We start from the raw sequence: 26,233 nt of genomic DNA, 5'->3' as shown, positions 1-26,233 counted from the left end.
TCTCTCTAAGAAGCACCATTGTACCTGCTCCCTGGGGGACAGGCTGCTGACACAGGCTCTGGGCTCAGGCCATGGGGAGGGGGGCGGGCTCCGCCAAGATCACTCCCCTCCCACCACACCAGCCAGCCCCTCCTCTAGGCCTAGGGTTGCATGTCAGCCACCGAGCCCGAAATTCCACCAGCAAGGCACAATTCTTGTCAGTTAAGGCATCACCTTGGGTGAAAATGTGGATTTCCCTGCTGTGAAATGCAAGTGGGCTCAAGGAAACTGGCAGATCTGCTTGGATGCCTGGCCACAGGTGCACAGAAGAAGCTTCTGTAAACAAGCAGGGCGTCCAGACAGGTGGAGCTGGTCTGGGAGGCCCAGGGCCACCTTGCCCCAGGGGCCCTGCAGGCTGCTCATGGGTTGGGGGCACGGGGACCCCGGGATCTGCTGGGGCGTCCCTGGGCCTCCGGCTGGCTGCTTGTGCTGTGCGGGGTGGGGGGATTTGAGCCCTGACTGTGCCCCCATCAGCCCCTCTGAGCACCAGCCTTCAAATGGGGCGACCGTGGTCCTCCTCTCTGAGCTGCTGGGGGCGTGAAGCCAGAGCCGGGCCAGGCACACACTCAGTGCTCCACAGACGCTGGTGACGGGGTAGACTGCGTCTTTGACCCCTGCGCCCTTTCCACAGGGCATGCCCCCGACCTTCTCCCAGTGGGGCTGGGCAGTGGGAAGCCCACCTTATGGCAGGGGCGGGGGTGCAGTGAGCCAGGCAGGTCACCGGAGTCTGATGGGAATGAGCCTTGCGGGAGAAGGGAAGGCTGCCGAGGCCGGGCACCCAGGCAGGGCCCCCGGAGCCTGGCTGGCCCCTTTGCACAGTGGCCAGGCCCGCGTGCTCAGGAAGCATCCACACTGCCTCTGCGTGCTGGCCCAGGCCGGCCCTGCTGGGAAGGCCACCGAGAACGGGGCAGGCGGGGCTCACACCCAGGGCTGTCAAGTAGCACCCCTGTGGCTGGGACGCGGGGTCAGCAGAGAAGCAGGGAGTTGGGAAAGAGGGGTCAGGGGTCCATTTCCTTCCTCCTCAGTGTGAGACACATCTTGCACTCAGTGTGTTAGCAGCTGCTGTCTCCCTCAGTGGCTGGAGACGCGTTCTCTGCCTCTTCCAGTTTATCTGTTTAAAATATATTGCTTAGCCATAAAAGAATGATGAAAGCTTCCGGACGTCCAGGAAATGTAAAGAAACAACAAATATCCATGTTCTCACCACTTGGATTTAACAAATGTGAAAATTAAAAAAAAAAAAAGGGAGGAGGGTACAGCTCAAGTGGCAGAGCGCATGGTCAGTACGTACTAGGTGCTGGGTTCAGTGCCCGGTACCTCCACTGAAAATAAACAAACAAGTAAAATAAATTAACCCCGCCCCCAAGAGACAAATGTGAAGACTTTGCCACATTCCAGACCTTCTTTCTAAAACAGAATTAGACGACACAGCAAGAGATGAGTGGAGAAATAGAACGTGGTCCATCCATAGAATGGAAAATCATTCAGCCCTAGAAAGGAGTGACGCACTGACACTCGTACGGGTGTGGACTCTGAACACGTCACACTGAGTGGAAGGAGCCAGTCACCGAAGGCCACTGTTAGATGGCTCCACGTGCGTGAAAAGCCCGGAACAGGCAAATCTGTAGAGACAGAAAGCAGACTCGGTAGTTGTCAGTGGCTGGGGGTGGAGAGGATGAGGAATGGCCGCTTAAGGGCCAGGGGTTCCTTTTGGGGTGAAAAAGATGCTCTAAATTTAGATCAGGGTGAGAGCTGCACAACTCTGGGAACAGAGCACGGAGCACCGAGCTGCGCCCTGTAGATGAGTGCCCTCTGTGGCGCGGGGATTCTGCCTCAATGAGGACGACATCAGTTTGCTGGGGCTGCTGTGACCACACACCACACAGGGGGCTTCACAACAGAGCCTCCTGTCTCACGCCGGCGGCCAGAGCCCAGCAAGGTGTCGGCAGGGCAGGTCCTGCTGCAGCCACGGGGAAGGGCGTCCCCGCCTCGCCCCTCGGCTGGCGGACGGCCTCTTCTCCTGGTGTCTCTTCACATCAGCTTCCCTTGGAGCGTGTCCGTCCCTGTGTCCAGACTCCCCCTTTCTGTAAAGACACCGGTCACCCTGATGCCCTCATTTTAACTTCATCAAGCCTGTAAAGACCCCATCTCCTAGTAAGAGACATTATCAGGGCTCCCAGTGCTGTGGTCATTGACGCAGAGTCCAGGAGGATTCACAGCCAGAAGGATGCATTGAAGGATGGCCTTTGGAACCCAGGCCTGTGCCGTCTTCTCTTTCCTCCAAGGGGCTCTGCCACATGCACCCAGATGCCTGTTCCGACACTGCCCTGTGCTCTCAGCACCAAACTCCAGAAGAGCCTGCAGCCCTGGCCGCAGGAACAGAGTGCAGGCAGGAAGTGTGGAGGCCAAGGAGGAAAGTCAGGACCCAGCCCAGAGATGTCAGGGGAGGCCACACAGCTTCAGGGCTTGTTAGCTGGCAGGGACAGGACCCAGAGCCCTGAGGGATAGATCTGGGTGCTGGGGGGACACCCAGGGAGATGCTGTCTGCACAAGTCACACGCACACAGGCACACAGAGTGACAGCCCTGCAGTGACCTGCCAAACCAGAGGGGCAGAGCCCAGGCGTGCGGGCTGGAGCAAACCTCCACCCCCGCCTGGCTGCAGGCAGGGCCGCAGGCTGGCAGAGCCGCAGCCTCTCGCCCCCTGGCCAGCTGGCTGTCCTCCAGGCCCTGGTGCGGATGGCGGGGCCAGGTGGGGCCGTGCAGCTGGCGGCCTGCGTTGCCAGCCTCTTGCCGCCCCAGCCCACTTTCCTGCGGCCGTGTGACCCTGGAGGCCTTCTGCCTACTGCCGGGTGGCCCCAGAAATTTGTGTCACAGCCTGGATTTCGATTTCTTTTGAAAAATGAGATCTGTCAGGCCTGCTCCCAAGTCCTGCAGGTCAACGAATGGCCAGAGCCACGAGGCTGCTGCCCATTTTAGAAGGACCGTGGCCACCAGTTCACCTCTCACTTGGCCCTGGAGACGGCGGGGAACCCTGGAGGCGGCTCTTCCAGACTTTGTTCTCCTGTGTGTGCACATGTGCGCGCTGGGATACCCATTTGTGTGTATGCACACACCACGTTAGTGAATAAAAACTTTTGTTTTTGCGGTGGAAGGTAATTACTTATTTATTTTTTGATTGAGGTGCTGGGGATCGAACCCAGGACCTCGTGCATGCTGGGCACGCGCTCTACCACTGAGCTACACCCTCCCCTCACTGGTGGTTTTTACTTTTACAAATATGGCCTCATTCAGCAAAACCCCTGTGAGACCATACACATGTTTCCCCCGTAACATAGCATGTGCACATCTCTAGCTAATCAATGTCTACTTTTTGTCTCTTTAAAATAATACTGCCTTTTTGAATGACTTAGATTTACAGCAAAGAGGGCACCAAGCACTCCCTGACTCGCCTCACTCAGCGCCCCCACGGTGACGCCCTGCAGAGCCACTGAAGCATTAGCACTAGTAAAGGCTCTTTACTAAGCTAGGGCCTTTGTTAGGATTTTTCCAGTTCTTCCACGACTGCCCTTTTCCTGTTCCAGGACCCTACCCGGGACCCTACGTGGTGTTCAGGCCAAGCCTTTTCCTCTCCGGGTTCATTGTGACCTTGAGGGTTCCGGAGAGTGCTGCTAGGCGGTCTGTGTGGGTTTGTCTGGTGTCTTTCTCCAGAGACTAGGGTAGTGGTTCTGGGGGATGAAGACCTCAGGGGTGGGGCGTGCCCCTCACCACGTCCAATCGCGGTGCCGGATGTCCACGGGACTGACGTCGCTGGTGTTGGGCACCGGAGCGTCTGCGGGTCTCCACCGCAAAAGTACCATTTCCCCCTTCCCCACTCCATTCTTTGGATGCCAGTCATGAGGTCAGGCCACACGCCAGGGGGGTTAAGCTCCGCATCTCGGAGGGGAGCATCCACGTGCGACCCTGACTTTCAGTGACAGGACAGCCTTCCGTGTTTTGGATCTGCCGTCACTGATTCAGCTGGAACCCTACCGTCTGACACCTCTGCTGCTTCCTCTTCTTCCTTTTACCAACAAAACAGCAAAGAGCAATGCTGTAGCTTGACCTCAGATTCAACAAATATTTTCCAGGCATCTTCTCTGTGGCGGCCACTGCACACCCGGCCAATGGTGTCTGTCTCTCTTTCATCTTGTTTTCTTAGAATAAGTTTGGGGGTTGGGACTGCTGGGTCAAAGATAAGCGCATTTTTAAGGCTTTTGATAAGTGTCACTAAACAAACCTCCGGGCGAGTTGTACCAGTCAGCCGTCTGGATTGGCTTTCTTTCCTTTTTCAACCTTTTTATTATTACGAAAACAATTCTTGTTTTTATGAGCTAACTGGAAGTTACTTCTTGGACATGAGATGGCATTAAAGAATTATTATTTCTTTAGGTGTGATCATGGTATTGTGGCTGCTTAGAAAAAAGTCCTTATCTTTTAGAGACACACGTTGAAGTATTTACACAGAAATGATGTGAGTTGGGGATCTGCTTTGCTACCATATGGGAGGGGGAAGGGGGAGGGTGCCTGAAATCAGGCTTGTCCCAAGTGGGGGATGGCTGAAGCCGGGCGATGGGGACACTGCCCTTCATCATGTGACTCCCTCTATGTTAGTAAAAACCAAGTTTATTTAAGGAAATTTGATATATGATCTAAGTCTGCAGCTTAGGTGAGAGTCCCCATTCTTGTACCCCCAGGGCTAATTACAACAGTTCAGTGTGCTCGTGTCTAGACGTTTTCTGTGCAAGCACTATGTATATTGCACATATACATATACACACTTAAACCAGGGCTGAGCTACCAACGCACACACCAGTTTCCATATGTTGCAGATGGCTGGCTGCTTCACCACTCTCATTCTGTAATAGCTTCATGGCACTGCCCGGTATCAAAGAACCATAATTTATTTATCTGATCCTCCCCCGGCAGACAGCTGGCGCGTCTCCAGATGTCTTCTCTCAAGAACCACGAGACAGTAAACATCCTTGTGCATAACACACCTCTGCATCCCGGTGAGCAATTCTACAGCCCGTCTTTCTAGAGTGGAGTCACTAGGTCAGACGGCGTGCATACTTACAACCTCAATGGAATGGGTACGTCGCCTCCTGGGGAACTCTGTACTTCCAGTGCCGGATGTCCTCCCCAGTGTGTATCTGAGGACTGTTGTCATTCGGTGCCGGCAGTAGAAAGGCACCTGGGGGTCAGTGCCGCGCCCCAGGGAAGGGCGGGGCCTCAGCAGCACCCTTGGCTGGGGCTGTGTAGCGCAGTGGTTATGAACACCCCGCCCACATCTGAACCATTTACTGGCTGCGTGAACTTGAATCAGGTACTTGACCTCCCATTCCTCAGTTTCCGCCTCTGTAAACTGGGAGTAATTCTAATCCCCTGTGGCAATCAGGGAGGGGCTAATAAGCTGCATTTGTACCATTTTAAAGGATCTGTCCATTTGGGGCGGCTCCAGGGAATCGGCTGGGGGATGGGAGAACCTGCCAAGGACCCCATCAGGTACCACTCGGCACCGCCAGAACTGACTTCAAGTGGAGTTGGTTTAGTGAGATTCTGTGTGGCAGAATCCAGTACCAGCCCAGAGCTCCCACTGGCAGTGTCCCACAGCCAGGACACCTCGAGGGCTGACAGGAGCTGTACCAGGACAGGGAGCCTGACTTTCTGAGAGACTGGCCAGGGCACGGAGGCCCAAGCGACAGGGAGAGGGGAGACCCAGGAAAGACGGCCCATCTGGCCCACGGCTTGTTACTGTAGGTAAAGTTTTATTGGAACACAGCCCTGCCCATTCACTTCCGTAGTGTCTGTAAGTGCTTCCGAGTTGAGTATTTGCAACAGAGACCGTGTGGCCTGCAAAGCCTGAAGAATTTCCTCTCTGACTCTTTACGGAGAAGGTTTGCCAACATCATCCCGGGGGTCAGAGGCCCAAGAATAAATGCTGAAAGGTTCTGAGCACTTAGTGTTTCAGGTGCCATCTGCAATACATCGTGTGTATTAACGTATTCAGTCCTCGCAGTAACCCTGTTAAGTGGACACTATTTGTGTCAGCCAGTCCTGAAGATGGCCCCGGGGGAGCACCCCTGGGTGGAAGGCAGGGGACGGTGCACCCGTGCCAGCCTGCAGTTGAGGAAGGCTGGTGTCTTCTGCTTCCTCCCTCTCAGAGCACTTTGGGGAGCCCAGGATGCCACGTGAGAGACGTGGGGAGAGGCCGTGGGAAAGCAGAGGCCATGAGTCTGGAAGGAAGGGAGGGGCCAGATGGCCCGGTTCTCCCTGGAGCTTCCAGAGGACCCAGCCCAGCCGGCGTCTGACTGCACTCACATGAGAGACCCCCAGGCATGACCAGCAGAACTGTGCCCGGAGCCCGGTCAGGTCACCGAACCGGAGAGGCAATGAAGTGGTGGTGGAGTCACGAGTCCTGTCGGGGTACGTGCTCTTGTGCAGCCACGTGACCTCTCTGGGGACCAGCCCAGGTCTGTCCGCCTCTCTGCCTCTTCCTCTCCGCTCCCCGGAACCACTGCTCCGCACCCCTGCGTGGACCTCACATTCCTCTAGGAGAGTTCCCATGTGCTGATTAAATCAGAATATCTGGGAATGGGGACCCAGAGTAGGTATTTTTAAAATCCCCTGAGATTTGAGAACTGCAGTTCCATCACTGTTTCTGATACTTTCCTAAAGGTAAGCCTTGCTCAGCGCGCTACTGACAGCCCAGATCCCCTGGTGCGGAGTCTCCAGGGGGCAGGCTCTGTGCGCTGTAGGAGCAGCATGCTCCCCAGGTGGATCTCCTTATTGTTGCTCACTGGCCTCTTAATGGCTTTCTTGAGACATTCCTTGTACACCAAGATGTCTGCAACGAGGTTGACGAATCCGAAGGGTTCAACCCGATGAATGTTCGTGCGTCATGCTGAGCACTTGACTTTGTGCTGTTCTAGAATTCCAGAAATGGACACCAGGGCCCCAAGCCCCAGACCCCGCTGGCCTGGGTTTCCTGCTCTGGTGCGGGAGATGCTGCGCGACAGGACAGGGGTCAGCTTTCATCCGTTCTCTCAGGGTCTACTGTGTGGGCACTGACCCCGTGCTGGGCGGGGAAGGAGGCCGGAGGAGCGCAGCAGTGACCCAGACGCAGCCCTGCCTCCTGGAGTGCACGGTGCCGAGCTGTCACGCTCTGGAGAGCGGCCCTCTGGAGGGTTAAATCCACCCATTCTACCTCTGAATGATTCCCGAATTCATGCGACCTTCTCCTGCTGATGCTGGACTAGGGGGGGTCAGCCCCCCCGCTCAGCTCTCTGGGCTGTGGAGGTGGTTTTGCGATCAATCCTGCCTCCGGTCCTCACCTCTGATTCATTTTCCAGGCCAACAGCCTTATCTGGGTGCTCAACCTGAAACACTCAGCTATGGCTCTTCACTGCCTGGGCAGCTCTGCGGCCGCCTGTGCGGGCTTGAGTCCTCAGGTAGATGGTCTGTGTGGTGACCACATTCTTTAATTGCCCTGAGCCTCAGGCGTGTTTTCTGTAAAATGGAGCTAAAACAATAATAATGATGAGAAACAATCATAATAATGGACACCGACATCACCTGTCTCCCAGGGGGAGGCTGGGTGTTCATTCAGCGAGGACCACACCTCCACATGCCCGAGTCTCTGCACTGCTTCTGTCTGGAAAGACTTCCCTTTGCCGTCTCCTGGTTGGAGCTTATTCTGCTCAGGTGCCAGCCCCAGCACTGCCTCCTTCAAGAAGCCCTCCCTGCAGCTGCATACAGAGCTGGATGCCCTCATCTGGACCCCCACAACGCCCTGGGTCGAGTGTGTCTGTCTGCCTTCCGTTCTTGTTTGTCTCCACATGCTCAGGTGTGAGCTCCTTCCAGGGAGGCCAGAGTTGAGCGCCTCCTTACGCCCCCAGCTGCAGACCCTCCCATTCAAGGTGGGTGCTGGGTGTGTCTGCTGACAGGAGCAGAACATGCCAAGCACTTTCTTAAGGGAAGTGGCCCTTGAGGCATGGGTAGGACTTTAAAAAGTTATTCCTAAAACAAGTTATACATGCACACAATACCAAATCCAAAAAAAAAAAAGGGCTCACAGTGAAAATTAAAAGTAGGTCAGCTCTCAACCACCCAGTTCCCTCCCCAGAGGCTACCACTGGTATCAGTGTCTGAGTGTTCCCTGCAGGCAAGAATTGTCTGTCTCCACCCGCCCCACCCCCACCCCCACCACACACACTTTTATTTTGCAAAAATTTAAACCAACAGAAAAGTTGCGAGAATAGGACAATAAACATCCTTTACCTAGATTCACCAGTTAACATTTTGGCACAGTATGCTAAGCATTTTATAAGCATTATATCACGTAGTGCTCGCAGCACGCACAGCATCCTGCCAGTTTTGTAGAGGAGGTAACTGAGGCAGCAGGCGGTGGAGGGGGGAGCACCTGCCCGCGGCCAGGAGCTGGGGGGGTTGGGGGGAGCTGGGCTCCCCTTGGGCAGCCACCTCCGTCGGCTCCCGTTGGAGGAAAGTATATTCTTACAGTAAGTTGAAATCCACCTCCCGGGATGGTCCCCGCATGCTCAGTGGAAAAGTACACAGCTCTGGAAGCGTTTGCTGCTTCTCCTGAAACCTGCCCACTCCCTAAGCAGCAGCTGCTGTCGCCACTGAGTAACACAAGGCTTCAGTGACACCTCCGCTGTGAGGGCTGAGTTGGCACCACCCCCTGTTTGAAAACTCCTGTCGAGGACTCCTGACTGCCAGCAAGGTGACCTTTACCAGCCTGAGCTTGGAACCCGAGGCCCTGGGTGACCTGCCCTCGAGGATCCCCTAGCCCACCCGTGCTTCTCCGCCTCTGCCCCAGCCCCTCTCACCCTCGCCCAGGCTGCCTGCCTTTGCCCGTCCTTGAAGCCGCCCCTAGTCTCCCCAAGGAGCCCCACTCGGGCTGCGGAGCCCTCTGCCTGTGCCTCCTTCGCAGCCTCCCCGAGTGGTCTTTGGCCGGGAGGCTGACAGTGGAGGCTTGGCTGACAGTGGAGGCTGGAGTGATAGTTCGCCCGCCCAGCGAGCGACCCCGCAGATTCCTCCGGGCGTTGTCAGAGCCTTAATTCCCTCAAGCGTAATGGGGGAAGGAATGCTGGCTGAGTCCCCGGCAGCGCGTCAGCCTCCCTGATCTCCCGTAATAGAACTGACAGCGCTTCCAGGCTGACGTCTCTTAGCCATCGGCTGAAAGCCTCGTGCCTCTCCTTCACTCCTCTGCGCCTGTGTCCGCCCGCGCCTCGGCTGAGCTAGTGCACGTCCAGCCCTACGACCAGTAGGCAGCCTCGCGGGGACCGCCACGCGGGCCAGCGCACGGTGGGTGTGGAACTAATCCGCCGCGCGTGGGCGCGGGAGGGCGAGGCCGGCCGGGAGCGCGGTTTGCAGAGCCCGCCCGCCGGCCCCGCCCCGCCGGCCCCGCCCCGCCGCCGGCCCCGCCCCCGCAGCTGTCAGGACCGGCGGCCGCGCGCCGGTCCACCAAGCCTGAATGCCCCAGCGCGCCCCGCCTTCCTCCGCCTACTCAAGTTACGTCGCGCCGGCCTCCTTCTGTCCCGCCCCCGACTCCCATTGGCTCCGGGCTTTCTTTGTTAGCCGGACCGCGCCGCTGCCATTGGCCAGCTAGGCCGCCGATCGAGCCAGGGCGCGGCCCCGCCCCGCGCACAGCCCCGCCCCGCGCGCTGGCCGGTCGCTCCCTCGCGCGCGCCCGCCGCTCCGGAGTGCGCCCGGCGCTCCACTCCCCTTCGCTGCGGCCGAGGGCGGCGCGGGGACAGAGCGCGGGGACCGGTGAGGGGAGCGGCGCCGCACAGGCGGCGGGAGCGGGTGCGCAAGGCCGCGTCCATGGGCCCGGGGCCGGCGGGCGGCGGCTTGGGCGGGCGGCGGGGACCGCGCGCTCTGTGAGGCGCCGGCCTGCGTGCGCGGCTGGAGGCGGCGGCCGGGGATGCGGCGGCGCCCGGCCTGAGCCCGCGCCCGGCCATGTCGGCGGCCAAGGAGAACCCGTGCAGGAAATTCCAGGCCAACATCTTCAACAAGAGCAAGTGTCAGAACTGCTTCAAGCCCCGCGAGTCGCATCTGCTCAACGACGAGGACCTGACGCAGGTGAGCGCGGCGGCGGCGGCGGCGGACAAAGCGGCGCCCGCGGACCGAGGGGCGCCCGCAGCCGGTGACTCATGCGTTTCGGTGACTGGAAGCGCCGGCCGAGCGCGCGGGAACAAAGCGCGGGCCGCCCTGGACGGCCCGGCCCCGCGTCCACCACCGGGGCGGCGGCCGGCGTCCCGGGCCCGGGGTCCCGCTCCCGGCCCCGGCCCCGGGGGCTTCGCGCGGTTCGACGGCCGAGGAGCCGGCGCGGGGGTCCCGGGCTGGGGCTCCCTGGTGTCCCGGCCGGGCTGCCGCCCCCCTCCCCCCCCTCGCCCCCCTCCAGCCCCTCCCGAGCTTTGACCGGGAGCCTCCTCCACATTCCAGTCCAGCTGACCTCGTTTGGCCGCTCCTTCGTGGACACGCGGCTTTCAAGTGGGCCGGCCGGCGGTTTCTTGTGCCCCCAAAGTGCCCACAGCTTTGGCTTGTTTACGCGGCCGGCCGGGCGCGGGCCATGGCCTGGGCCCTCTGCTTCCTCCGGGGTCAGGTCCCGGCAGGCAGCCGGGAGAGACTCCTGTCGTGTAAAACCCAGAGCGTAGCCCGCACCCGCGGCTGCAGAGTTGCAGGGTGTTAGGACGGAGGGCCGGGGCCGGGCTCTTCCTGGGGTGGCCTGGGCTCTGGGGGAGGTTCCCTCTTCTCCGCTGGACGCCCTTTTTCTGGGAGGCAGTTTATGGGGCGATGAGGGTCCTGGACCGGGAGTCAGGAGACCGAGCTTCCAGTCTCGGCTGTCGCTTTCAGCTGCGTGACCTTGAACAAATCGCTTTGCCTCTGTGTAGTTTCGTTTCCTTTTCCATAAAGTGGGAGCAGGGATCCCTGGCTCTCCTCCCTCACCAGGCTGTTGTGAAAAGCAAGGCGTAATACCTTATTAAACTTTTTTCTCTTAGAGTTTAAAAAACAAACAAAAATCACCTCCAGAATAGTTAACTTGGACTGAGGAAGTTTCTGGGCTTGGCAAGGGTTATTCCAGGCAGCTCCCTAAATTGGGTGTATACGCCCTGTAGAACTTGTTTCCGATTCTTAGATAGTAGAATGGAACCTGCATATTGGAATTGAATCTGTTAAAAAAAATCTGTTGGTTACTAATTGGATTCAAGGGTGGGGGGTGTTGCAAATTTTAAGTACCTTACTCTTTTCAGTGTATTCACAGTTGAATTGTGGGTTTTGAAACAGGCCTGGGCCCTCCGGGGCACAACTGGAATGGTAGTTTCCGAAATAATGAATGTGGTCATTTGTGCTGGGAGAGATTAGTCCAGCCTTCTACCTCCTGGGATCTTTCAGGAAGAAACTGCTCTTGAAAAGAGAAGGAGGGAGACTCCAGGCTGCTGCCAACAGCCTTTGCTGCTGCTCCCTGCATCCGGCCCTCCCCCTGCCTCTTACTCCCACCCTCATGGCTCCATTAGGAAGCCTCAGCCAGTCGGTTCCCATGAGTCTCCCCCAAGTCCCCACTTCCTGTTGCCCCTCCCACCCTGAGCTTATTTTAGATCTCAAGGCTGGAAGATAGATCAGCGATCACTGAGGCCACCTCTTTAAGGCGTTTATCCTTTAGTCCTCCTCCAGTGCATTTCTCTACAGACATACACTCAAGTACAGCTAAAAAACCTTTTAAAAATGCACTGCGTTTTTGCTGTGAAGTATGTTATTTCTGTTCAGTGACATCTTGCAGCTGTTTTCATGGTAGTACATATAAATATACCAAAATTGTTTTGCATGTGGTACCATTACAGATGTACCATAGTTTAACCATTCCCTTATTGATGGACAGCAAAGTTACTTCCCCGTTTTGCTTTATAATCAGTGAATGCTTCAGCGAACAGCTTTCTGAATGCTTTTGGGGGTGTGTGTGTGCATACACATATGCAAGTATTTCTCTGGGGGCAGATACCTAAAAATAGAATGGCTGGGTTGACATTGAGTGTGTTACTTTTTTTTTTTTAACAGATAATCACCAAATTGTTTTCCAAAAAAGGCTATATCATACCATCTGGTTGCGAGGATTGGATATTATCAGTTGATCAAATTCTGTAATAATTTCCCTAATTACCAGTGAGATGAAGCCTCCTGTAATAATATTTATTGAATATGTTTTGTTTCTTTTGTGGGTTTTCATATTTCCCATTTTTCCGTTTGATTAGTCCCTCCTCCACCTCCCCCAAGTTGATTTGTAGGAGCTTTCTGAATATATCCTAGGTCAGAGGTTCACAAACTTTTTCACTTTTTCTGTAAAAAGTCAGATAGTAAATATTTCAGCCTTGTGGGCCATGAGATCTTTGTGGCTACCTTGCAATTTTGCCATTGTAGCACAAAAGCTGCTGCGTAGAGCTGCTGTCAACAGGACATAAACTAAGGGGTATGACTGTTTCCAGTAAAACTTTATTTACAAAAACAGGCAGCTGGCAGGATTGGCCTGTGAGCCATGGTTTGCCAAGTCCTACTCTAGATATTAACCTGGCACCTGTCGTATATTGTCTTTAATTGTATATGTGATCATTTCTCTTTTTCACGTGGTAGTTTTAAATATGAATGCAGTTTAGTTTCCATGTTTTCCTCTGTAGTTTGTAGTTTTAATTTTATGCTTATGAAGATTTTCTTTCCAATGTTATAAAATAGTTTCTAACATTTTCTTAGTTCTTTTATAATTATTTCTATGTTTATTAGCTTTTTAATCCATTGGATTTGTGTTTTAGGGAAATAGTTCTGGCGAAAGGCGGAAGCTCTAATAGATGCTTTCAAAGAAGTCCAGATAAATTTCAATAAAGTTCTTCTCCAGGTCAGTGCTGGCCAGGAGGGAAGGAGTCGGCAGACATTAGGGACAGGTTATTGGCAGTTGATCGGAGGTGGAGATTGAGGAAACCAGGGTGGGTAAAACAGCAATTGAGAATAGTAGGTTTGGAGTAGAATCGGGGTGGGGAGGTGGGAGGGAGTGAAAAATAATGCAGTTAAGTTTGACTTCGTGGAGGTGGAGGTCCAATCTCACTCGTCCTTAGGTGGATTCACCCACTCAGGCAGTAGGCAGTTATATCTGGAGCAGGGTGGGGCTCGGTAGGAGTTCTGAAGTCGTGGTAGTAAATGCTGTCACTCAGGAGGCTGTGCGAGTGACCTGGGAACAGGGAAGCAGAGGGGTTGGAGGTTAGTGGGAGCAGCAGGTCTGGAACGGAGGCTTCTTGGCTTCCAAGTCCTCATCCTTCCCTGGGTTTCTGGGGTTCCTGGTGGGTATTGACCTGATGAGATGTCTCATTCTCCTGCCGATTTGTGCAACATTAGGAGTTGCTTTTTGTGGAAGGAGTCACCAAACTTAGGTTCTAGTCCCTGGTCTACCATTGTTTTGTTGTGGCACCTCGGCTGGATTGTTTCCTTCTGAAGAATGAGGAGGTTGGGCTGATCTTCCCCAGCGCTTCCAGTCCTCCTGCGTCTCCTCTTAGCCCTCCTGGTCCAGTTCTGCCCCCTGCCCACTGACTCTTCTGCCAGGGCTGTTGGGGCCTTGGGATAGGAATCTCAGACACAGAGGTGGGTGGGCCAGGACTTGGTCTCTGTGAATCACTTCATCCAGTTTCCCTGTGTTCCTGTGACTTTCTTAGAAGTTCTAGGGTATGAAGTTTCTTTATTTGACTTAACATTTATCTCAGAAACAATAGGGAGATTTCATGTCCACTCTTTTTAGAAGATTTGTAATTATTTACACATTGGTAGATAGTTTGGCAAGGGGTATGTCAAAAGCCCTAGACTTTAAACATGGCCAACAAGCATACGAAAAGAGAGTCAGCATCATTAGTCATTAGGAGAATGCAAATTGAAACCATAATGAGATACCACTTTACACCCACTAGAGTAGTTGTAATAGAAAAAGGGAAAATATTAAGTGTGGTGAGGATGTGGAGAAATTGGAGCCCTTATGCATTGCTCATAGGAATGAAAAATGGTATAGCTACTGTGGAAAACAGTTTGGCAGATCCTTAAAAGAATTATCCGATGACTCAGTGATTCCATTCCTAGCATATACCCCAAAGGTTTGAAAACAGGTATTCAAACAAGTGGTTTTGTGCGTATGTTCATAACAGCACTGTTCACACTAGCTAAAAAGTAGCAACAACACATTCATCAGTGGATGAATGGATAAACAAATCGTGGTATGTTCACAGAATGAAATGTTCAGATATGAAAAGGAATGAAATACTGGGACAGGCTGTGACATGACTGACCCTCAGAACCATGATGTTACATGAAAGAGCCAGACACATACAAAAAGGTCACATACTGAATGATCCTGTTTATATGAAATTTCCGGAACGGGTGAACCCAGAGAAACAGAAAGCAGATCTGTGGTTGCCAGGGTTCTGGTTAGGGGAGGAGGAGTGCCTGCTGGTGGGATTGGGGTTCTATTTTGGGTGATGAGATGTTTTAGAATTAGGTAGGGATGCTGGTTGCATAACATTGTGAATGTACTAAATGCCACTGATTTCTTCACTTTAAAGTGGTTAATTTTATGCTTATGTGAATGTTATCTCAATAAAAAAATCAAACATGCAAGAATCACTCTCACGCACACAAATCCCAGACCTCTCTGCTCCTTGTGTCATTGGAGTAAACGTCTGATTGTTTCTCCAGTTTAGATGAGGGATTGGCCACTTTTTTCTTAAAGGACCAAGTAGTAAATATTTTAGGTTTGTACGCTTGTAGGCCAATAGGCAAAACTGAGGAGTTTACGCAGGTACTTATATGACCATTTGGAAATGTAAAAGCCATTCTTGGGTTTGACCTTAAAAAAAAATAGCCGTTGGGCTAGATTTTGCCTAAGGAGCATAGCTTGCCAGCCCCTCTTGAGTTAGACCAGCCCTGTCCAATAGAACTATAACTCGAGCCACATAGGTAATTAAAAAGTTTTAGTTGCCACATTAAAAAGTAAAAAGAAACAGGTGAAATTCATTTTAATTATGTTTTATTTAACCTAATGTATCCAAAATATTATCATTTCAGCCTGTAAAGAAGCTGTTACATGCACACTTGTCTTTATAGCACCTCACGGTCCAGACTGGCCACTTTCTAAGTGCTTAGGAGGCCCGCGTCGCTTGTGCCCCCGGGGTTGGAGGCGGCAGCTCTGGCTGTGGTGGCCTGGCCCACAGCTGGATCCTTGCCACCCTGCAGGAAAGTACAGGGCGGGAAGGCTGTGCTTGCGGGGCTTTTCTCCTCTGGGGGGGGCATCATGCAGACAGCCTGCTCTCTGGGGGTTCCTGGAATGCTGGTTCTCTCGTCCTTTCACTGCTGTTTGTATCCCCTTCTTGGTGTCTTTTTGTCAACTTTTGGGGTTCTTTGAATGCCACTTCTTACTTGGTGACTCCTTTTACTGTGTTTGAGAGCTCTAGGGCTTGGATTCCTGCTACCCCTGCAGGGGCAGAAGGGAGGAGGGTGCTTGCGGGGCGGGGCCTAGCGGATTTACCCTGTTGGGGGCGAGGGAGGTGCGGGGCCGTGGGGGGGCCGGCCTTCCTGTCCCTTCCGGCCCCTGGCTGGCCAGGGCGGTTGCGTCTGCACAGCCCCTGGTGCTGGCCGATGTTCTGCAGCTGCTGCCCAGCTGTGGTCTTCCCTGAATTCTAGTCTGCTCCTCTACCTTTCTCTCCCAATTCTTGTTCCCTTGCCACACAGAAGGACTGCAGTCAAAGACCCGTGTTCTGTTCTTGGCACTGACTTGGCAGGGTGACCCAGAAAAACTACTTAGGTTCTCCCAGCCTTGGTTTCCCACCTGTAAAGTAGGTGTCCACGTTCTGTTTGCAGGGAGTGGTCTGTTAAGGGAATGGTTGGAGGGGCCGACCAGGCCTGTGGAGGTTCCTGAACCCTCTTTGTGGTAATTAATATTTCAAGAAGCACGTTGAAGGCCTCTCGTGGGGAATAGCCTTTGTTTGGGCTCTCTCCTAATCCCTAGGACCCTCTTGCTGTTTAGTGGAAATAAAGAAATTCGACTTGTTTATCTTTAAATTGTTCCGAAGCTGCCAGCTAGACTTTGAAAGAGGAGAGAACACTGTAACCAGGGAAGAGACAAGAGGGACGTAGCGTCCTGCTGCCCACGTCCTGCTACTGTCGGGGGAGGGAGGCACAGAGGGAAGTGTAATGTGCGCTGGGTGCTAATTTTGCAGCATTTAATCTCAGAAAACAGCCTTTTCTTTTATCCTCAGAAATTCTCCAAGCCTCACTTTCCCATCTTAAAGGACATAGTTGGGCCAGGTCAGTGGTTTTCAAACTGTCATTAAGTCCCAGAGCTTTTTACTCAGAGGCATCTCATACGGAAATGTCGTGTATGAAAGAGAACAAGTGACATGGTTCTGGGTGACACAGGGTTGCAGCCTGGGGCTCGGCCCCTCAGCCTTCTCCGTTTCCCACCCATAGGACCGCCAGTCATTTCTGCGCGCTATGAGGGGCAGGTTTGAAAACTCTGCCCTAAGTTCTGTGGTCCCTTTGGTTTCAGCAGGTGAGGGTTCTGTGAAGCCGTCTGTGGCTGTTTCATGCTGCCCTGGGATGGGACCCTGAGTGCCAGCCTTGCCACTCCTGTTGTGCTGTCACTTTTGGGGGAGAGAGCCAGCGGGTTGACTTGCTGGCATTTTGTCTCTAGAGACTGGAGCTGGCTTCCAAACCACTTGCTGGTTTTCTCAGTCAGGGTCATCCTAGTTCACATGGAACCACAGCCTGGTTTTTGCCTGGAGTCTGTAACCCTTCAGGCTCCTTCGGCCCCTCGCTCAGCTTGAGTATGCACACACTCGGGTCGGAGGCCGGCCCAGTCTTTGGGGGCCGCTGGCAGTGAGAGTAAATCCTCCAGAGCCTGCATTCCACCTTCTCAGGTGTTGTGTGTCCCCCCACCCCTTCTGCTGTCCCCAGCTGGGGAGGTGGGCAGGGGAGGTGGCAGTACGGCCCCTGTAGGGTAGGGACATTTTGTTTCAGAGGTTGGGTGCCCACCTGAGGTCACTGAGCTGCTGGAGATGAGACTGTGTTCTACATGGGTCCCACACCAGCCTTCGGGCTGCCAGGAACTGTCCTCGCTCCCTCCGGGCAGGCCACTTTGACTCATTAACTGGGTACTGTTTCAGTAGGAAGCTGGGGCAAACTAAATTAAAGCTGTGTAATGGAGTTCTAATTACCAGCCCTGGGAGGAGGGGTCCAAGGGTCTGGGTGACCCCTCTACTGTTCAGCAGGTAAGGGATTGTCCCTGTGAGCAGATGGAGCCACTGAGACCCAGAGAGATTCAGCCTAGGTCACAGGAAGGCCAGTGTGGGTTTTTTCAAAGTTCTGTTTGGCCTCCCTTTGTCTGGTAACAGGCATTGACCTTTGTTGTCAGAAATAGGGCCTTTCCCTGACTTGGATTCTTTAGTTGCTGGGGAGGGGCATGGGGGGAGGGGGAGAGCATTTCATAGGTCATCACGCAGGTCTTAACATCTTGTCAGCCTTGGGATGTCCCCCATTCCCTAGACAGGCTGCTGGCCTGTCGCAGTGACCACACCTTTGGCACAGCCCTGAACAGGAAGCACTGCTTCCCCCTGAGGAATTCAGAATCAGGAAATAGTTTTGTCCTCGATCTCTGTAGGTCCTAAAGCAGTGGTTTTAACAGGCGGATGGGGGAGACTCCATGGCGCACCTTTAGACACTGTCTCCTACCTCCTGGTAGTCTTGGCTAGCGGCTAAAGGGGCTGGGAAGGGGGAGCAGCTGCTGGGAGTCCTAGTGGAACCAGGAAAAGAGTCCAGGTCTCCCGGGTGCTGCACTCAGAGCCTCAGTACCCTGGGCTGGCGGGCGGCCTGGAATGTGGGGAGCCTAGGGCTCAGTGGGGTCGGGCTGTTCATTTGTCTTCCACTTGGGACCCACCCTGACCTAGAAATCTGACACAGTCCCACTTTCCATTTACACGTGCTCAGGTAAGGGAATGGAGTGGTTGGGGGTGGGGGCTTTCAGCTTGGATTTGTGTTGTATGCTGATTGAGCAAGTTACTCAAAATTTAAGTGTCTGTGTCCCTCCTTGGAAAACTGGGGGCTCAAATAATACATGTCTTTGGAGCCTGTGAGGATGGGGGAAGATGCAATAAATAGCGAGTGCTGCATTTGTAAATGCTTGAGTGTGTAGTGGGCGCTCAGTACCTGGGGCTCGTTTTGTAAGCACTGACCCAGGGTAGGGACCCACTCCATGATGTGGTTCTGCGGGACAGCTGGCCCTCAGACTCAGCTCTGTCCCCCGCATGCCCGCAGATCACAAGCCAGGCCTCCTCCTCTCCTGCTGAGCTGCCAGCACCACCCCAGCGGCTTCCTCACATTAGCCTCTGGGGATTGGAAGGGCCGTGGCTGGTTAGCTGGTGTGGGTTTGGTTTTCAGAACATGTCTAAGTCTAAAGATTGAACTGGTTTTTAAGAAGTGTTGAATTTCAGGAGGTCAAGAGGCCAGGTAGCATGAGCCTGAGACTTACTGCAGAGACTTACTACAGAGGGTATGGGCTGCTCCAGAGGGTGGCAGCCAGCCCAGCAGCCACCGCTGAGCCCCGAGAAGCACACAGTGTTAAGTCCCATGGCGGTGGCAGATCGCGATTTCGTAAGTTGCTGTGCGTGGAAGTGTGAGTTGCCATCACCAAGTTGAGGGAGGACTGAGAGAAGCTGCTTATCCTGCCCGTGTTCCTGGGAGCAGCTGTCTGGGAATCGAAGTCCTCATGCCCCTGGGCCTGGGTGAAATGACCAGAGGAAGGCAGAGAGCAGCCTGGGCCTAATCCCCTGGGCAGTGGGCAGGAGGTCTGGCCAGGCCCTTTGGTCGCCTGGGTTGTTAACTCACTGCAGCTGGCAGGTGGGTCCTTCCGGCCTCCTCCCCACTACCCCCCATCCATCACAGATGAGACACTTCAGAGAATGGAGCCTTCGGCCTAGGGGACCCTTCCGTGGGGTTGAAACAAGCAGAAGTGGCTCCTTGTGAGAACCTGGGAGCAAGCACCTCTAAAGGGCAGGTGCCGTGTCAGCACACGGCCCGCTGACTCTCACCCCCTCACTCCCAGCTGGAAACGCTGTGAGCCCCGGGGTCTTCCTGGCAGCTGGGCCAGCACTCACATTGAAGGAGCAGGTGCTCTGGAGTTAGGTATTGTGGCAGTGGTGGGGTTTATGTTAACAGTGATTGCTGTGTGCCAGGCCCTGTTACTCACTTACAGTCATGGTAGCCTTAGAAGTAGCGAGAGAAGAAAACTGAGACGGAAAGAGATCCTGCAGCTTGCCGGGTAGGGTGCAGCCAGTAGTGGAGCTGGGGTGCCAACCCAGACAGTCTGACCCGGCCTGCGCCTTCCACGGTTTCCCATGCTGGCCTGTGTGGGTCAGGTGGGCCTTCTGGACATGAGATCTCTGGCCATGCATGGCCCTTGGTCCCTCATGTCCAGGAGCCAGGGGCTGCTCTGCTGGTGGGTGTGTGTGTGCTGGGAAGAGGGGGTGGAGGGGAGACTTGTTAGATTTCCTGTCTGCTTTTTCCTTTCCTTCCACTGCACTTCCTGTTCGACCTTCACTCCATGGGAAGCCCTGCTTTTTGAGGGACAGGGTGTGACTTTCTTGCAAAGCTTTTGCCTCAGATACTTGTCCCCATGCATTCTCTAGCATTCCTCCCTTTGCCACGAATGGCGTCATGTTCCAAAAATCCTGCGGCCATGGGCTCCTTGTCAAGCCCAGACAGAGAAGGGGCTTCTTTCAGTGTCCCTTTCTCCTCTTCCTCCAGCTGCTGTAGTCCAGGCAGGATCCCTGAGCATGGGCTGGGCCTTTGGGGCATGTGTGGGCGGATGGGGTGAGCCAGCCAGGGAACTGTGCCGGGGGATGGGGAGCAAGCCACCGGCCGTGTGCTCCCCCTCCCCTGTGCCTGGATCCTGTGAGCTCTGTGTGGGGTTTTCTTGTGTTGTGGCGGTGGTGGTGGTGGTGGGTTTTTTTGTTTTTTTTTTTAGGTAAAACTTAGAATGTAAAGTTAATCATTTTGAAGTATACAACTCAGTTGTATTTAGCACATTTACAGTGTGCTGCATTCACCACCACTTTGTAATGTAAAACATTTCATCACCCAATAGAAGACCCCGTAACTGTGCAGCAGTTACGCCCCACTCCTGTCCTCTGCAGCCACCGGTCTGCTTTCTGTCCCTGTGGATCTGCCTCTTCTGGAAATTTCATCAAAATGGAATCATAGAAATTGTGACCTTTTTTCTGGCTTTTTGCACTGAGCATGTTTTCAGAGTTCACACAGTGGCATGAATCAGTACTCCTTGCTTGTTTTTGACCGACTAATACTCGGTTAAGTGGGTACGTAGCACGTTTTGTCTCTTCACTGTAGGTGGACGTTTGGGTTGGTCCACCCCTGGCTGTTGTGACTGGTGCTGCTGTGAACGTTCGTGTATACATTTTTGTACGTAAACATCTCCTTTTGGTTCTGGTAGAGACCTCAGGGGAGCTGCTGGGTCCTGTGGGAAGCTGTTGGTGAGCTGAGTTTGGAATTGGCGCATCAGGCCGGACATCACTGCAGACCGTGGGGTAGGAGGACAGTTTAGGTGGTGCTGGACGGGTGGAGGAGTGCAGGATGGAGGCCTGGGGTCCGTGTGCGCCTCCGAGGTGGTGGTGGAGGGGCCGTGTCCGCACACAGGGCAGCTGAGCCACGTGGAGCACTGTTTTCTCCTGAAGACCAGCCCAGCTGCCCAGAAGGAGCTCAGCCGCGTGGCAGTGTTGTTGGGGAGGGGTTGAGGGCCCACGAGTTGAAGGCTAGACAACGGAGGGATATGCAGTGCACCCGTGATGGTGAGGTGCACAGGGCGCTGCTGAGATCCAGCCTCTGGAGGGTTGCAGGGTCAGTTAGAGGAAGACCTTATCTGGCCTGCTCACGATTCCGTGACCAGTTTTCAAACTTTCTTTAGTGGAACTCACGTGTGAGGGCCAGGGGAGGAATGGCGCCTGTGAGATGGCTCCCACCCCAGCCACCTGCCCTGCCCCACACTCCACAGTGACCCCAAAGCTGTTTGAAAACCACTCATTTACTCTAACACTTGTTAATGTTTTTTAATAGAATGAAATATTTGATGTGTACTCACGAGCTTAAGTGGCAAAACGTGTACAGACCAGTACAGCATCCCTGCAGGATGCTCAAGGTACATGGCGTTTCCAGTGTTTCAGCCTCTCAGCTGCTGGGATGCAGGGGAGGGACCCACAAGTAGGTATTGCCTCGTAGTTGAGCTCAGCCCCTCTCCAGGCCTCCTCTCAGGAGGAGGGTCTCCCTGTCCAGCTTGTGCAGCAGGCTTTTATTTCCGGGTGGATGCTAACACAGCCACCGGGGGTAAGTCTGGTGTGAGGCCTGGCCTTTGAAGGCAGTGCTGCTGAGCAGAAAGGTCTCTGAGTAGAAACCTGGAGATGGGCCTGAAGGCCTTTGTGTTTGGGCTGACAGAGCCAGAGGAGTGTGATCTGGCCGCAGAAAAGCCGGGGAGTTGTGGGGTCAGGAGGGCCAGGTACTCACCAGTTACTGACCTGAGGCCGTGCTGGGTTTTGGGGGCGGTTGGCTAGGCCAGTAGTTTTCAAACCTTTTGTTCTTGGGGCCCCTTTGTGCTCTTGATTACCGAGGCCCTCAAATGTCTTTTGTTTACGTGGGTTATATCCATGGTATTTACTGGATTAGAAATTCGAACACATATTTAAAAAAATTTTATTAATGCATTTAAAAATAAACCTGTTAACATGTTCACATAAATAACAGGTGTATTCCGAAAAATAGCTTCTCCAAAACAAAAAAAATTTACTTAGAAGAGCCACGTTGTTTTAATTGCAGATCTCTGTAACATCTGTTGTAATGCAAGACAGCTGGATCCTCCTGTCCTCTGCACATGGTCTGTTGTGACATCATGTCAGGTAGCTCTTGGAAAAGTCTATGCACTAATGAAAGAATGAGTGTGCAAAGGGCAAAAGTGACTTAGTATCTTTATAAAAATAGTTTTAGCTCATGGACCCCTTATTGGCCACACTTAGCCCCTGGTGTGGCTCCAGCTGGGCCATTTGATTGAAGGCCCCAAAGGCCTTGATGGGAGTGGCAAGGACCCCTGTCATGTCAGAGCGCAGCCTGAGGCAACCGTCAGAGTGCAGGACAGGCAGAGGATGGAGGGGCCTGCTCCCTGGCCGCCGGCGCAGTCTGCTCTGGACTGGTCACCCTCTCTTTGTTCCTGCTGCCGGGCCTCTCTGAGGAACGAGTGAAGTGCGAGTGAGGCCCAGGGCATGTGGTGGGGACTCGAGGTGAACACGCAGAGAAGGTTTATTCTCCGGATGGCTTGGGCAGGAGTCTGAGGCTTGGAGAAGTCGCCTTGCTTTCCGGGTCCACCCTGTTCTGTGGCTCGTGGGGGTGGAGCCGATAGAAGAGGCAGCCAGGACTCCTCAGGGCCCCGCAGCCAGAAGGCAGGATGACCTTGGCCTTCTCACCTGTTCACTGAGTGCTGCTTGATTCATTCCAGGAACTGGAGGCACAGGGGTGGGGCCGAGGGGGGACACCCGGGTGGAGAGGGAGGTTCTTCGCGTCCTCTAAGCATGGGGGTGCAAGGGGGATTCGGGGGAATCTTGGAGGCCCCCAGAGGTCTCAGTTGACACAATAGGGATTTTGTATTCTATTTTTGGGGGAAGAAGCTCGGATCAGCTTTCAGAAGGATTTTCCTCGGAAGAGGAAAATTATCTTTTCTTTTTGGTATTAAAATGCTCCTCAACCAGTTCCTGCCCCTTGGATCTGGTGGCTGGTCAGGAATTTTGATGTCTTCGGTGTAAGTGGGAAGTTGTCGCCCTGGCTTGGATCTCTTAGTTACACCACAGTTTTTGCTGTGATTCTATTTTAGGGCGTCTGTTAAAGAAAGTATTTTCTTGCCGCTTCTTTGCTCACTGCCCCTGCCTTTCCAGCCCGTGCGTGTGGAAAGGCCTGTATGTGGAGGTTTCCCTTTAGAGGTTTTCAGCTTGGTCTGAGCAGCCAGGGATGCCACCGCCGAGTCTACTTTTAGGGAGCCTCTCTGGACCCTCTTCTAGCACCCCCTTCAACTCTCTTCCCTTTGTGGCTTTTGAGGAGCCAATGGTTGAGATTCACCCTGAGAGGTGGTGGTTACTTATTTGGTCTCTCCTAAAGGAGGTTTAATAACCATCACCAAACTCGGACATGAATGTTCACAGATGCCCAAAGTGGGGAATAACCAATAACCCAGTGCCGTCAGCAGATGAACGGATAAACAATGTGGTCCCTCCACACAATGAAATATTACCTGGCCAGGAAGAGGAATGAGGTACAGCACCTGCTACAGATGGGAGAAGCCAGACACAAAAGACCACATGTTACCTGATTCCATTCTGGTGAAAGGTCCAGATTAGGCAAATCTGTGGTACATAAAGCAGGTTAGTGGTTGCTGGGGGCTGAGGTGGGGTGGAAGGGGCAGAGGGTGTGGGGAGTGATAACTGGAATGTACTGGGGTTTAGGGGGTGATGAGAATGATTTAAAATTGATTGTAGTGATGGATGCACTATAAACCATTGAATTGTACACTCTTAGGTGGGTTGTACGGTATATGAATTCAACCTCAAAGAAGTAAGTTACTGCAAGAATGCCCCCAAATAGTTACTACCCTCACCTTGTTTTTGGTTTCTGCTTGGAATTCACATTTTGCCAAAGCATTATTTGACATCTTTGTTTCCTGTCTTCTGTCATTTTTGGTTCCACCCACTTGTAGCAAACAGCACAGATTCCACCTCCGTCCTGTGCTCCATCCCGGTTACCCCACATCCCAGGAACGCGCCATACAGGTGTGGTGGTGGCTTCGCCCTCTCACTCCCCCGAGTGCATATCCGCGTTTGCGTGGCTTGGGGCTCAGCCACGGAGTGTGTGGTGGTAGCATGGATGTATTCTGTGCTGAAAGCAACCGGCCATCAGATAACATTATTTGGAGTTCAAGTCATTGTTTCACCAAATATTTATCGTCTTTGCCTCCACCCTGTGCTGCTTCTGATTCTGCTGAAGTGTGGGACTGTCAGCAGACTGTCTTGAGGTTTAGGGCTCTGGAGGAGGAGTCCCCGAAGACGCCGGGCCTCATGGCATTTTGGAGACAGGCCCTCTCTCCTTGGAACCCCCATCCACAACATGCTGCCCGGCGGCCTCTGGAGGGAAGGGGGAGCCTGCGCCCAGGCCAGCCGTCCCTGCGCTGACTCTGCGGTGCTAGCCTCCCCGGCTCATGTCCCTTGGCTCCCGCCTCACGAAGTCTCTCCCAAACCCTCCTCTCTGCTCCCAGGTGCAAGTTCCTTATCCTTAGCTCTGCTTTCTGTGTCTTTGTCTCGTCGTGGGTGTTCTCAGTGGCTTCGCTCTTTGCATCTTGACCTTTGGCGGCAAAGTTGGGTAAAATGCATCTCTTGTGAATTTATTTCTTCAGGGCTGCATATCCTCGTGTGATTAATTGGCTCCCTAAAGTCTCCCAGTCTGGATGGTAAGTTTACAGGGCTTCCCTACTTAGAAGGCTCTGCTTTCTCTGGGGTGGGGCCGAGGTGGAAACCTGGGCTCACACTTTGTCTTTGCACAGGTAGGAGAGACCCCTCCTTCGGGAGAAGAGCCGCACGATCTCTTTCCACCCCTCGAACGCCTCAACAGCCCCTGGTGCCTGGCCAGGCTGGGTGGGCAGCTCAGGAAAGGTGATTCATCCTGGAGAGAACTCTTTACAGGTGCCAGGCATCGGAGCCACACACAGGCCCAAGTCTCAGCTGCAGGGATGTCTGGGGCTGGTCAGCACTGGACTCCCAAAGAGAGCACCCCACCTGGAGATGGGCATCCTGCTGGGACGACACCCCCTTTGCTTCTGGGAGTGGCTCACTGGCAGGCGGTGTCCAGTGGTTAAAGGCGAGATACAGGCCAGATGGCCTTGGCTCCTACCCCGCTTAGACCCAGCAGTTTCCTTGTACGTGAGGTGGAGGGAGTCATGGCACAGAGTACCTGACGGGAAGTGCCTGGAACGGTGACCTGCCTCGTATGCTTTGGGTGTTGGCTGTGGTGACAGCGGGCAGTAGAACAGCTGTGACTAAGGGGAAACTGATGGGCATGTTAAGCAGACCTCCTGGGGTGCTCACTCGGTGGAGTGTGTGTCCTCAGGGCCACAGACCTGATGCTTTCCTGATCACTGGGGAGCCGCAGCCTTTATCACCCAGAAGCCGGGCTTTCGCCCTGGTCACACGGCCCTGAGTGCTTATGGCGTTGAACCGTGTGCAGTGGCTGTCCCACAATGTGTGTGTCTTCACAGTGGCTGATGGTCCTCCACTGACTTTGGAGGCAGATGACAGGCCCTGGAAGCTCTTGCTGACAAGTGTGTCCATGTGGAAGATGCCGTTTTGAGTTCAGAACTGGATGGCTGTAAAACAGCAGGGTAGTATTCTCCAGGGCCTGAGATACGAGTCTTAGAGATGAGCCCCAGCAGTTTGGTCCACGTGGCATTGTGAGGACAGGCTTGTGTGTGGCCTCTTGAGGGGTCTGCAGTGAGGGCCGGGGCTTCTTGGCCCTGGCAGGTTTGTTCTAGAAGAGGGGCTCCGTGTTCCTTGGCCCCCTGGTGTGTGGTGCTGGCATGTGTGCTAATGCCAGCGTGGGTCGGGGGTGGGCACGGAACTCTGCTGACGAGCCTCCCTCTGCGGCTGCTTGGATGCGGTGCCGTCGGGAGGGCCAGGACACAGCGAGGTCTTGGCGAGGCTGAGGCCCCAGCTGACTTGGACGTGTGCTCACATTTCCCTTTACTGACTTACATCTTCATGTCCCAGAAAAGGCAGGCGACCTTGAAATCTCCCATGATTTACAAGCTCATGAAGATGGCCAGACGGCTGCTACCCAGGCATCATTTCTCCTTTTGGAATTGAAATGCAGAAAATATTGAACAGCCTGTTTGCTGAGACAGTGGAAATATTTCCACAGAAACTCTTCTGGGGGTGAAAGGGGCAAGGGACCACCCTCAAAACCAAAGAAGATACATTAGCTGCAGCTTATGCCCATTCTGCACGTGGATTTTCAAGTGACTCCTC

At 54.0% G+C, this 26,233-nt stretch overlaps 1 protein-coding gene across 6 annotated transcripts in view; it reads left to right on the top strand.

Annotated features, from left to right (window-relative positions):
- Positions 1-9,754: 9,754 nt before the first annotated feature.
- MPRIP (myosin phosphatase Rho interacting protein) overlaps positions 9,755-26,233 on the top strand; it is a 110,504-nt gene continuing 94,025 nt past the window's right edge. For 4 of the 6 annotated variants that reach the window (XM_072938579.1, XM_072938576.1, XM_072938577.1 and 1 more), the window contains exon 1: positions 9,755-10,181. In XM_072938579.1, the coding sequence (XP_072794680.1) occupies positions 10,059-10,181 (123 nt within the window). In that variant the 5' untranslated portion in view covers positions 9,755-10,058. The remainder of the gene's footprint in view (positions 10,182-26,233) is intronic. The other 2 variants (XM_072938582.1, XM_072938583.1) reach the window with 1 other exon arrangement.

This window comes from Vicugna pacos, chromosome 16 (genome assembly GCF_048564905.1).
Source record: "Vicugna pacos chromosome 16, VicPac4, whole genome shotgun sequence".
Taxonomy (NCBI): domain Eukaryota; kingdom Metazoa; phylum Chordata; class Mammalia; order Artiodactyla; family Camelidae; genus Vicugna; species Vicugna pacos.
The sequence above is the reverse complement of the archived record's forward strand: the minus strand, read 5'-3'. Positions and strand labels throughout refer to the sequence as shown.